Source organism: Neodiprion fabricii, chromosome 4 (assembly GCF_021155785.1).
Source record: "Neodiprion fabricii isolate iyNeoFabr1 chromosome 4, iyNeoFabr1.1, whole genome shotgun sequence".
NCBI lineage: Eukaryota > Metazoa > Arthropoda > Insecta > Hymenoptera > Diprionidae > Neodiprion > Neodiprion fabricii.
The window spans coordinates 6,327,541-6,340,059 of NC_060242.1; the positions used below are offsets into that span (position 1 = coordinate 6,327,541).

At 34.0% G+C, this 12,519-nt stretch overlaps 4 protein-coding genes across 12 annotated transcripts in view; 2 read left to right on the forward strand and 2 right to left on the reverse strand.

The window, feature by feature from the left end:
- LOC124181322 (alpha-1,3/1,6-mannosyltransferase ALG2) lies at positions 1–2,595 on the forward strand. The gene is made up of 2 exons (XM_046567786.1): positions 1–509; positions 596–2,595. The coding sequence occupies exons 1-2, from the start codon at positions 267–269 to the stop codon at positions 1,574–1,576; spliced, it is 1,224 nt and encodes a 407-aa protein (XP_046423742.1). The 5' UTR covers positions 1–266; the 3' UTR covers positions 1,577–2,595.
- On the reverse strand, positions 2,037–3,648 carry LOC124181330 (transcription initiation factor IIA subunit 2). Its single transcript, XM_046567802.1, has 4 exons — positions 3,461–3,648; positions 3,241–3,345; positions 2,858–2,987; positions 2,037–2,669 (listed from the first exon to the last, which is right to left on the reverse strand). Exons 1-4 carry the CDS (start codon positions 3,530–3,532, stop codon positions 2,638–2,640), a joined length of 339 nt encoding a protein of 112 aa, XP_046423758.1. The 5' UTR covers positions 3,533–3,648; the 3' UTR covers positions 2,037–2,637.
- Positions 3,245–11,027, forward strand: LOC124181325 (lysM and putative peptidoglycan-binding domain-containing protein 2). 5 transcript variants are annotated; one of them, XM_046567791.1, is made up of 6 exons: positions 3,245–3,372; positions 4,304–4,490; positions 6,316–6,471; positions 6,549–6,676; positions 6,791–6,805; positions 7,931–11,027. In XM_046567791.1, the coding sequence occupies exons 2-6, from the start codon at positions 4,314–4,316 to the stop codon at positions 8,169–8,171; spliced, it is 717 nt and encodes a 238-aa protein (XP_046423747.1). In that variant the 5' UTR covers positions 3,245–3,372; positions 4,304–4,313; the 3' UTR covers positions 8,172–11,027. The 5 variants fall into 5 exon arrangements, with proteins under 5 accessions (XP_046423747.1, XP_046423749.1, XP_046423746.1 ...); XM_046567793.1 differs by having other exon boundaries at positions 6,549–6,672; XM_046567790.1 differs by lacking the exon at positions 6,791–6,805 and having other exon boundaries at positions 7,913–11,027.
- Positions 9,737–12,519, reverse strand: part of LOC124181311 (TRAF3-interacting protein 1) — a 5,699-nt gene continuing 2,916 nt past the window's right edge. For all 5 annotated transcript variants that reach the window (XM_046567757.1, XM_046567756.1, XM_046567755.1 and 2 more), the window contains 5 exons: positions 12,362–12,490; positions 12,027–12,270; positions 11,728–11,853; positions 11,502–11,587; positions 9,737–11,331 (listed from right to left, as the gene is read on the reverse strand). In XM_046567757.1, coding sequence (XP_046423713.1) covers positions 11,181–11,331; positions 11,502–11,587; positions 11,728–11,853; positions 12,027–12,270; positions 12,362–12,490 — 736 coding nt within the window. In that variant the 3' untranslated portion in view covers positions 9,737–11,180. The remainder of the gene's footprint in view (positions 11,332–11,501; positions 11,588–11,727; positions 11,854–12,026; positions 12,271–12,361; positions 12,491–12,519) is intronic.

Consider the following 12,519-nt stretch of genomic DNA (forward strand, 5'->3'; position numbering starts at 1 on the left):
ATCAGTCTTCAAGTGTCTTAATTCCGATTCTTAAGCAAATAAAGTAAACAAATGAATTGGCCAGCTGACAGCACGTGATCAAATGCCGCCAGGCTGGCAACCAGCTAGAGGAGCCCGACGTGGCATCACAGATTATTTGAAAAAAGTGTCAAAAGTACTGGACTACATGCTCGGATACAGATTACACATTTGTAATGTTGATTTATCCCTAAAATTGGACGATAGAGAACAGTACAAAGGACTTTCAGATATACAAACCTCCTAAAATGGTTCGCGTATCCTTTTTACATCCCGATTTGGGTATCGGCGGCGCGGAGAGGTTAGTCGTTGACGCTGCATTAGCTTTAAAGAAGAAGGGTCACGAAGTGAACTTTATCACCTCACACCACGACCCCAATCACTGTTTCACTGAAACTAGGGATGGAACGATCCCAGTCATCGTCGTCGGAGAATGGCTGCCGCGAAATATTTTCGGCAAATTTTTCGCTCTTTGTGCCTACGTCAAGATGGTAGGTATCGATGAGAAATTTATTTATAGATATTATAAAATATAGTCACGATTCCAAGATGTTTCGAAAATTTTTCGACTTTACAGGTTTATGCGGCGAGCTATATGTTCTTTCTGGGTGATAGACCTGACGTAGTCTTCTGTGATTTGGTCTCTGTCTGTATTCCAGTACTTCATCTTTACATTCCCCACGTTATCTACTACTGTCATCATCCAGATCAACTTTTGTCGTCGCCTGGTAGCACGTGGAAATCGTTTTATCGGGCTCCCCTAAATTATTTAGAGGAAATAACGACAGGACAGGCAGACAAAATATTTGTTAACAGCAAATATACAGCGGCTGTCTTCAAGGATACATTTAAAAGACTGAATGTTGACCCTGAAGTACTCTATCCGTCAATCAATACGGAATATTTTGACAAAACAAGACTTGTGTCTCTGGAAAGAGCCTTGGACAAAAAGTTACCAGAGGATAGCATTATATTTCTATCCATTAACCGATATGAGCGAAAGAAGAATTTGAATCTTGCTATAGAAGCTCTCGCCGAGTTAAAATCACTTGTTACAGATGAAGATTACAAGAGAGTTCACTTGATCATGGCTGGGGGATACGATAAACGTGTAGAAGAAAATGTCGATCATTATGTAGAATTGACAGGCTTAGCCGATGAATTACAAGTTACAGAAAAAATGACATTTCTTCGCTCTCCATCGGACGTTAATAAAATTTCAATTCTCAATCATTGCGACGCTCTCATATACACACCACCTAACGAACATTTCGGCATAGTCCCTCTGGAAGCAATGTATGCAAAAAAATTAGTAATTGCCAATAACTCTGGTGGCCCTACAGAGTCTATAATTGATGGGGTGACCGGTTTCCTTGTTGATTTGTCTGGAAAAGCTTTTGCTGAGAAAATGGCTATTGTTGTAAAAGATAAGACAATAGGATTCAAGTTTGGTACAGCTGGAAAAGAACGCTTCATTAAAACATTCAGCTTTACCGCATTTAGTAACCAGTTAGATCAATCAATACAAACTTTCTCAGAGAGGAAGAAATCTAATTGAAATCCTTACATTTGCTTGCTGGGATAGTTTGACTAACCGCAAAAACAGACTATTGTTATCTTAATTATTAATGGTTTTAAGAATTTCATAGGCCAGGTTTTCTATTTATTACATATTTTTAGAATCATTGTACTGATATTAATAGGTTACGAATAGATTTTATAACTCACGTGTACATTTTTTCTTACTGTTCTCCTGCCCATTGCGAATACTGACACTTATTGAAGACAGATAATTGTCCTTACCGTAAAGCTTCTTTGAAACGGTGAAACAAAGAAGTTGTAAACAAGTGACCGTAGTTTTGGATATTTTGTTTTTATTTGATGAAATTTATTGTAGTATTTATAACCTGAACTTGGAAAAATGAGAGAAGATAGAAAAGTATAGCCACGAATGTTGTTGTCAGATAACCTCTGAAAGATTTCAACATTTTTAGACGGACGAAAAAACATGGCCACACTTTATGTAACTCAATATATTTGTTTTATTTTCATTTATTCTTTACCTATTTTAACAAAATATTGCATATTAGCTATTATCAATATTAATTTTTGGTCTCTATCCCATACTGCTACACAGCCTTTATAACTGGCTAATTATGAATTATTATTTTCATCATATAAAAACTACAGAGTTAAAAGGAGCAAGAAGCAAATTGTATATTCTTCATATATGTGTGCGAGTCAACGATACAATGGAATTTGTAATAATCACAGCCTGCAATAGACTGCGAATGAATATTACTCGTAATATTTTCATCTCTAGAACGTTTTATCTATATTAAGTACAGTGAAGCTGTGATTATTGCTTGCTTTAATGGATGTATTCAAACTACATTATTTCACTTGAATATCATTCGATCTACATGGTTGAGATATTTCTTGTGTGTCTGTCTCAAATTCAGCTGCTTTTGGTACCTAACTTGAGCAAACACTACACAACATACAATAGTAAGGGGAAAGTGATTGTTGTTCAATAAACGGTTTAGAATTAAAAGAAGAACGAAGACATTTCCTAAAGTAAAATTAAAAATATCAGTCCCTCTACAGATTGCTCATCTGTTATCGCTTAGTAGGCACATCCGCATCAACAGCTGTAACAAAATTATTTTTCACACATAAGGACAACATACCCTGTAAAGTTTATTTGAAATCAATTTGAATTCTTTGTCAGTGGATCTGAATTGCGCCTCAAAGTTTTCAGCCACAAATAAATAATAGATGATCAGTTTTTGCTATTCAATGACTTGAAAAAATGAGCAACCTGATTAGGTATACTTACTTTTCCCATCGCATGCAACAATTTTAACTTTGTCCACAATTGCTACCTCCTGCACCTCTCTGAATTCGACATCATTTAGCATGAAAGTCCACACATTGTCACAAAACCTATACGTGTTTAACTTTCCAGCCTAAAAAACAACGCAAATCATAAGATTATATCAATTACAGGTAGATAAATGCAGTGAAGCATCGTCATCAAATTTCAATGAACTGAGAAAAACTTCAAAAGTTATTCTGAACCAATAATGATGTATATTAGTTATCAACAATTGGATTTCAAGGCAACATAAACAAGTACGCAATAAGTGAAAACTAGTGTAATTCGATTGAATGATTATCGAAAACTAACGGAGGTTGCGGTTTTTGTAAAAAGTGTTTAACCTTGAAAGTGAGTCGCGACTTGACCCTCGTCGCGAGAGCCTGATTAATCGCCTTGTCGAATTGTAGGAGCACTTTGATCGCTAGTTGCGGTGTAATTTGGCCATACTGGAAAAGAGGAAAAGTGTTATTGCGGTAGGTGTGATTTGTCGTTTAAAAATTACCCTTCGTTCCATAACCTCTTCGGTCTGCAAAACTATCCCACAGTAAAACGATACGTTACCTGAATCAATTCGTCCAAACTTTCTTGAAGCGTATTACCCAACGTCGTATTCCTGTACAACTGATACGACATTTTAGCCGACTATCGAGGTAATTACAGCTAAGTGTTCACCGCTACGTATGACAACAACACTTAGAGTCAATGAAAAATAATTCACACTAGATCGAGTGCCGATGACGTAAAGATTGTTAATGTCTTGAATCGATACTATCGATGACCACATTATCGATATCAAATGCTTGATGGCGGTACGTCAGTCGACCAACATAAGAATATTAGGCGGGAGTATTTGAAAATGTATTTATTTTGATACCATGCCTTTAATGAATTTAATTCGCAAGGTACTTAAACGATGATAACAGAAAAATTCCTCCCGCGGAATAACCGTTTTTCAATAATCGTTTTATCCTGCCGCTTACAAAATCTGGATAAACATCTCCCGCGGTCAAAAATACGGATTAAGTATAGGGTTAATTCTTGCGCCAACAAGCTGATAAAGCTCAATCCCATGAGATTATAGATCAGAAATATAACGATGTCAGACTTAATACAAATATGCGATGATTGGCCGATTATTCTGATAAGAAATGTACTGGCTGTCGTTACGAGACGACTGGACAAGTAGATGAAATGAAACGACGCGTTGAATTTATAGTCTGATAAGGTCAGGTCAAGAGTTGAAATCATTAATCGATAAGGAACCTCGTTTAAACGAAAGATCAGGGCAGACAGTTTACATATAATTATTACGATCATCGATGTGATTCGAATTTGAAAATAAAATCGAAGTGCCGTTTCACGTACCGTTTACCGCCCCCGTATGATGTTGGCACAACTTTTTAGAGGCTTGAACATGGAGTGGAATGGCGGTGGAGAGATGGAAGAGCGAATGTCTATTCGTGATTCCAGCAAAGCACTCAAGAAATACGGGAGCACGGCTAAGCACATGACGCGCAACGAAAACCTTGTAAAGCACGTCGTTTCGGCGAGCGATACCCTCCAGGGTATCGCGCTAAAATACGGGGTCACGGTACGTAAAGGGCTTATATTACCACTTGTCAATCACTATTTTTACCCTTTTTTATGTCACTCGCATAACAAACGCTTCTCTTTGCTTGACAGTATTTCTCATTTACCTTACTTCTAGAGACTGGAACGTCGTTCTTGAATTGATGGTAAAACCACTGGTTTCTCATTCTCTAACGTACATCAATCGCTCATTGTAATCATCCTCGCTGATTTGCATTAATCGGTTGTCTTCCCACCTATCATTTGCATCCTTTGCCTATCCACTTCCAATCACTTGTCGTTAAAATATCCCAGACTGGAGTTGATTATCTCTGTGAAATTTTCCAATTCTGTTTGGAAATTTTCGTACATTTAATCCCCGTTTGAACAGTCACATGTTTTCGATTCTGTTTATGTTTGCTTATGATAAGCTTGTTGATAATACGCAATGCTAATCGATATTCCACACCGTACACAAAATTGATTAAATAGAAACGGCTAGAAATTTCATGATGTTATTGATGATTTTATAAGCTATAAAGATGGTTTATTGCGTAAATAAATACCTGGCTGATATAAAATAGATTTTTATAATCAACTGTAAACCAACCCTTTATTTAGAAATTAAAATTCAATTGATTGGCATACATATCAATTACAGTTTTGTAAAAATATTAAAAACCTTATGCAAGGTCTGTTCCTGCGCAAGAAACTGCTGCGGCAAACCTTGTTTCTGTTTGCACTTGGCATTAAATATCTCGCTCCTTATTACAAAAGTATATACACACACGTGATTTTTGTCACATGACTGAATTGGGTTGATACTTTCTCTTTCTGTGCCTATTGTGCAATTACGTTTCATTTTCATGTACACTTTAACTTATAAACTTATTGTCTGAATAAAAAAACTTTCATCACATATTTCAATAATTATTTTTCAATTTCACTCATGGTAAATGACGTTTGGATGAAAGTTGAACCTGTGTGAATGATTAAAAAAAAAAAAAAAACCCAAGGTACATTTTTGGATACAAAAATTAAGCCGAAACCTCTTCATCTGCATATTCAATGTATTCTATTCACGCTGACACAGTTTAATTCACAGTTTACACCAGCACCTTGTATAACACTGATATGTTTTACTGCGTGTACATGACATTACTGTAATTAGGCACATTGGTTGCATGCTTCATGATATTTGTGTCAATAATTACACGCAAGCCTATTCAAGTACCACTTATTCAAACGATACATGCGTGATTACAATTGAAGGAAAAATTTTAACAATCACAGATCGAGCATTCTCAGGAATTGTCATTTGGTATATTATTATTATTACTGCACCAAAATATTCACAAAATATGTTACAAAGATAACAAAACATTTTTTAACTCTAGGCGACAAGATAAGCCTGTATATCGGTCTGTTGCGTAGACAGATTTATAATATTATGTTACCTGAAGGTTAAACAGAAAAGAAATAAAAAAAGGAATGAACCGAAGATGACAATTGATTTCACCATGAGGGTCAAGTAAATATTAATGGCGATGAATAAAATCGTTTTTAATCGATTTTTAACATGACGTTCGGTTTTGAGTAAACCATACGGCAGGTTACGTAATTTCAGTATAATTTCATTGTAAACTCTGGTAAAAATATACTTATGATTTTTCTATTTTATTCTTAGTTTATAAGCAGGTAAAATTGAGGCTTTTGTTTTTATTTCTACTCGCGTTATTCTCAAATATGTTTTCCAAGTGTGTAAATTTCATCGTTACGGCTTTCAGGTATCAGATTTAAATATTAGTTTTAGTCATGTTTTTTATTTTTATTTTTTATTCTTCCAGACAGAACAAATACGGAGAGCAAACAGACTGTGGGCATCAGACAGTTTATTTCTACGTGAATATCTACTTATTCCTGTACCTGGAGATATTAACGCTTCCTTAGGAAATTATTCTATCCTGCCTTCGGGTGCTGAGAGTTCACAGGGTATCGAAAGCGTAAGTTTTCTTACTTTAGTTCAGATTCCATGTAATAATTGTTTAGAAAGAGTACACGTATTCATTTAATTTTTCAGATAACTAGTCCTTCGTCGATAACTTCTTCCATAGATGACGAAAGCTCCGTAGATGATTTCTTGGCAAAAATGGATTCATCTATAGCGAGTATGAAGAAGGAAGTTAAACGCGCGCAAGGAAATAGTGAGTAAGTTACATGCACTTTAACGCTTTTTATTATTGAATTGAATATTGCGCTTAAGTTCTGAAAATTGAATCAATAGCTTATTAGATATATTTTTACTTGCACTCTTTGACACAGTTTTGGAGAATATGCGTAAGTCCCCTAATTTATGCTCTACTGAATCAATTATCATTTGCTGTATGTTTCAACTTCCAATTTTCAACACTTACCACACGTTAATCATAACATGCAATAGAATTGATTTGGCAAACAAAAACAGTCCTTCTGACGCATTGAATTTGAATTATTTTATTTAACTGTAGTAGGCATCATTATTATTAATAATAATAATAATAATAATAATAATAATAATAATCACAAACAAACTGAGCGTACCTTTTCGGTTAACGTCCCCATAAGCAGTTAGCTTGTGCGTAGTGAGAGTGGGATGGGTTAGTAACCATTATTATGCGTCTGCAGCAATCTCAACATATCCAAAACCTTGCTTAGGTGTAGCCGGACCTATTTCGAACCTCAGCTTGTCGATATGGCGCCTAAACTAGGTACTCGTCTTACAATTTTTGCGAGCTGCACTGAGGATTCGAACTAAAGTCCTCTCATTTCATAGTTTTGCACGCTACCATGGTCCGCAATAATTTTCCTAAAACACTTTTAACGTTCTTCTATTTATTGAATTTCATATTTCTCAAATTAGACCTACAGTCTAATATCAATCGGGATTTTCTTGAAGTTATGAATTTATCAGAATAAATAGGAGACGTATCGTTTTTCTAAAATACTATACAATTTGGCATGAAATAATTTTGTACTTTCATACTTTTATGCATGTAATAACTCTTCTCGAATTATCAATCAGTGACGAAATCAAACTATTTTTAGCATGACTTTACTAGAAAAGATGGATAAACAATTCTAATATTAATATATGAAGGGTTGAGTGCCAGAGTAGCCTAACTCACATTCTCGATAAGGCTCGTTTCAAATGGCTTAGTATAGTTGAAGTGAGTTTTATCGACAATGTGGTTTAGGCTACGCTGGCACTGAACCTTTCATATATTCATATATTCTTATCATGATTTGATGTTTGAATGTTTCCGGAATATATCTGATACATCTGGCGTTAGTACCAGATCATGATATATGTGACATCAGAACGGAGCATGTGAAAATATTGCTATTCATTGAAATAACAGGCTCATAAGTTGCGAAACAGTATTTAAAAAATAGATATTATTTTTGTTTTGGCAAAATGTCCAGGTTTTGCCATGAGGGGGATGACACGTTCACGCAGCGGCGAAGAGCCGTTGCTAGATTACGCAACTCACACCCCATTAGTTCAACCACAAACTCATCAGCCGAACCCTCTGAGCTATTGAGGACATCTTCATCCGGCGATGTTCATAATTTGCCGTCCGCCGTTGTAATGACTCAAGGAAGAAGAGTGAAGACGTCGTTGCAAAGACTGCAGCAACAGCAGGACGAGATGTTTCAGTTGTAGCAATTACGGTCGACTTGCGCTATATGTGTAAGGACTTAGGTTTTGGGTAATGAGGTAGATATATTGGCGAAAGCAGTGCTGGATTATAAATAATTTCGCACCACACTTAATAGCTTAATATGAAAATGATGATCACATCGAGTATCTTCACGTCACATCACGGCATGAATGACATTGAAGTACCAAACATACATTCATACGTGTGTATTTATACATACACCTATATGTAATGTATATGTATGTATATTTATGTTTGCAGTGTAATTTATACACTTGACAAGATAATAAGCGTTAATTTTTTTTTTTGACATTGGTGTCCAGCACTAGAACGCTTCAGACTAGCCGTTTCTTATTGAAGAATGTTTGAATAGAGATTACGTGAGGTATAATTGTTGCAAGCAACAGGGTAAGTGAATTCCCTTTATTTTTTTAAACCAATTACGTTAGGTTATTCATTTTTGAGTGAACCGTCGCTCGCAGAGGTTTCAATTTATTTTCTATTTATTGTTTTTATTTCGTTTTCTGTTTATAAATATAAATTTAATATCTTATCACTGTTGAAAATTTTGTTAAAAAAATGTTAATTTTATTGAACTGATCCCAAATATCAGTTATGTACATAGTCCGATATACGTTGGCAAGTATTTTCTTACTTGCAACAATTATGCTCAAATAACGTTGACTTATTAAGAATAAAAGATAGATGAAGTATTAGTGTTGAACCTTCTGATGCCTTACATATATTGTATCCAGTCTTGAACGAATTGAAAGTTAATTTATCTTTAATTAGCTTATCATACCGACTTACCGTGCTGTTTGGTGGTAATCTACATGATATTTGCAAATTCTTGGCAACTTGTTCATTTATTATTTGAAAATAAAGAAAATCAAAAAAAGAATTAAAAAGAAGAAAGAATATATTTAATGAATGATATTTTGCTTGGATACTGTGAATTTATGCCGTGAAGAAATTTCAAAAATAAATGTTATAATCCATATGGACACATTGTAGATTTCCAACTTCCAAGCTTCAGTAATAATAGATTATAAAATATCCATACATTATAAAGAATATATACATTTGATGCTTGGTAAAATTGTTAAGCTGAAAAATTATGCAGTTCACTATTCAATTTAACGAATTAGTAAGTTAGTTTGAAGAAAAGGTAGCCACTGTTATTTTCCGCCGAATTTATTTTACTTTCTGCAAGTTTTTAAAATTAGCTTTCTTGTTTTACGCAGTAATTTGCAAGAAGAATAGATTCATTTAAGTATCAGCAGAAATGAAATAGAAACTTAATTCTGTTGAAACCGAATTGAATATAAATAATATTTACTCGAATGTTATAATTACTCAGTAACAAATACCTATTTATTTTTACTTTCCTCGCGTATGAAATATAAATATACAATATATTATTTTATATAAGTGCAAAATATCTGTAATCTTTGTATAACAAACTAGGTGAGAACTTCAAAATTTCGCAAACAAATTATTCTTTCATCTCAGTATGTGTTTCCAATATAAACTTTAGTTTACTACGGTTTTTTTTTTTAGAAAATGAAAACTAAGAAGCCCTTGCATAATAATGTATGGACATAGATCATTTTTGTAATGTAAATTTCTATGTTTGCACAAAAATAAACTGTTATATTATTATACATAATGATATACAAAGGTGTATATAGGTAAGTCTATATTCATAGAAAAGAAAATAATATTGTAAAGAATCATAAAAACGTGTACATGAACTATAAATTACATAGAATAATTTGTAATTACTGTACAATGTATGTATCTATGTGTATAAGTTCTGATTCAACTGGTTCTGTTTTGTTTGCTGGGCAAAGTAACATTTACCTTGCGAATAATAAGCATAAACAATTACTGTAAAAAATATTAATTATAATTATGGAAAAGTTTTATAGTCAGAATTATAATTATGTTACAGAACAATTATTGGTTTTCAAAATCTTGTTCTTCGCCCGATCTCCAGGTGATTGCTTTCTGTTTATTATCAGACTTTATAAAACTTAACAAGAAGACTACTTGAATAACTGAGCATGATCTTTTGAAATTGACATTACGAGCTGTATGATTCATTAGGATTATAGCTGTGAAAATAGGTACAATATTTACACCTGTATGTAGGACAATTTACTTAGAAAGGAGCATGCTAACGGCTTGCCAAGTTTCATAATTGAGGTGTATCGACTGCATACCAAGCAATTTTTACATAGCATTTTGCACTTACATTCTAATTGTCATATGCCAAGGATGCACGGTACACTTTTCAATTATGGTTCATTAGGACTTATCAGTGAGTTCGTCACTCTGGTTACATTCGTTATAATAAAAAATTTCCATTCTGCTTTAATCTATCGCATAAAGTGTAAAAAAAAAACAAAAGAAAAAAAAATCTTGTTACTTGGTGCAATCTTAGATATAGTCTATAAACATCGTCATAATATTATGCTATAGTATGGTATTACTGTCATCCAAATAAATATGTAAACTATATTACTATATATGACCTAATTTGTTGGACGATACAAGTTTATATTAAATAAAATAGCAATACATGCAATTAGCTCGACATAGATTCCTTCTGCACTGACCAAAAAAGAAAGCAGAGAACGCATGTAAGCGTGAAATAATTGCCAAATTTTTATAATTTGTCGCGTTCACAAGTCTTACAATTTAGTACCTGAAATGCAACACGGCAGATATTCATACAATCGGTTTGGTCTGTAACACTGTGTACTTTAGTTGTCGCTATTATTTTAGTAAAATTTGTTATAATTAATACAGATAATCAATAAAACAAAGATTATGATATACTATTTGTCATGTTATATCGCAGCTGTATTATATTTTGATATTTCTATTGCATCCAACGTAAAATGTTTGTATCTATTGTAGTGTCATGTATGAGAATAAGTTAATACGCAGTTGGTACGAGCTTGTTGAATTATCCATCTTACGATACCAAGTTAGTAATTAGTTTCCTACAAATGTCCATTGAGCAATCTCTGTATCTTCTGATCATTTTTCATTATCCCAGCTTTTACTTGGCGTATTTTATCCAACTGAACTTTGATATTACCTTCGATGTCTTTGAGAGTTCCTTTCATGGGTTCTATAAACTCTTCTGTTGAGCTGCCATAATAATAACAAAATTTATGCGTATTTTATATAATTATTTGGAATATCATTACTGCTTTAACAAGAGTGCGACAGTGCTGTTTAAATATTATATAATTTTTTAATACTGAGTAATTATAGGTGCACTGATGAATGGAGATAGTTGTCGACTATTATTTACTCACATTTGCTCCTGGCGTAATTGTTCACTCAATTGATTATATTGACTTCGCCATTCATGGAGTTCCCTCTGCATCATCTCTACATCTTCCTGTTAAGCAAATACAGGTCGTTGAATGCATGCAGGTTGAAAAGACTGTATCTTTGCAAATGAATAAAATGGACGTAATTTTCTGCAGCCTTGTACGGTCTCAATCAAAATGCTATATAACTATAAAAGTAATTTTTTACCTGTAAATAATCCAAGAGTTTACCCAGTGGGTTTGTCGCTCGCGTCAAAGTTTGAATCGAACTTCGCAATTTATCAACTTCTTTTATTGCTGTTTCACGATCTCTTCTTGATCCTGCTTCCCATTCCTATAACAATATACACGTGAATTTTATTCTATGGATTTGGAAATATACTCAGATACTACTGGTCTGAGATACTGGTGCATCAGAAGATTGATTTGAGAAAGTATCGGGGACTTGAAAACTTAGCCGGTTAAACGTGATGTTCAGTATGTGATCAGATATTCAAATATGCTCACAATCTCCACCTTCTTGGGCATAACATCGACATTGTCTGTATTGATTAACTCTCTTTGAGTCTCCAAGATTTGAGCTACCAGATGTCCATGTTCTTCCGAGAGCTGACTTTCAGTCCTAGCTAATCCATCGATGTTTAGGGAATCCCCACTCCCACCTGTCTCCATTACAACCATATCATCAACGTCATCTTCCTCTTTTGTGTCAAAATTTTCTACGATTACATTAACAGTGCCCATTGGAGTTCTGAAATGAAAAAAAAGCACATTAGAAAAAAATACACATGTGTTAACGTCTAATTACTTTATTTTCAATAACCAATGATCCTTAGGATTACGTTATATCTTCATTTAAAATGAATTCAGTTTTTGATCGCATCCTAGGAGCTGCAGGTCTAGCGCTCATTGGCCTGGCACTGGGAGGACGCAGTGAAGTTTTTGGTCTCACTACTGTCGTCTCAGGAACTCTATAAGCAAACCACAGTAATAGTTTGAA

Coding starts and splice junctions, on each gene's coding strand:
- LOC124181322 (XM_046567786.1), top strand. CDS start 267: ATGGTTCGCGTATCCTTTTTACATCCCGATTTGGGTATCGGCGGCGCG. Junction 510..595: donor TTTGTGCCTACGTCAAGATG/GTAGGTATCGAT, acceptor TCGACTTTACAG/GTTTATGCGGCGAGCTATAT.
- LOC124181330 (XM_046567802.1), bottom strand. CDS start 3,532: ATGTCGTATCAGTTGTACAGGAATACGACGTTGGGTAATACGCTTCAA. Junction 3,346..3,460: donor GTTTGGACGAATTGATTCAG/GTAACGTATCGT, acceptor CCTCTTTTCCAG/TATGGCCAAATTACACCGCA. Junction 2,670..2,857: donor TGTTGCATGCGATGGGAAAA/GTAAGTATACCT, acceptor ATTTTGTTACAG/CTGTTGATGCGGATGTGCCT.
- LOC124181325 (XM_046567789.1), top strand. CDS start 4,281: ATGATGTTGGCACAACTTTTTAGAGGCTTGAACATGGAGTGGAATGGC. Junction 4,491..6,315: donor CGCTAAAATACGGGGTCACG/GTACGTAAAGGG, acceptor TTATTCTTCCAG/ACAGAACAAATACGGAGAGC. Junction 6,677..7,930: donor CGCGCGCAAGGAAATAGTGA/GTAAGTTACATG, acceptor CAAAATGTCCAG/GTTTTGCCATGAGGGGGATG.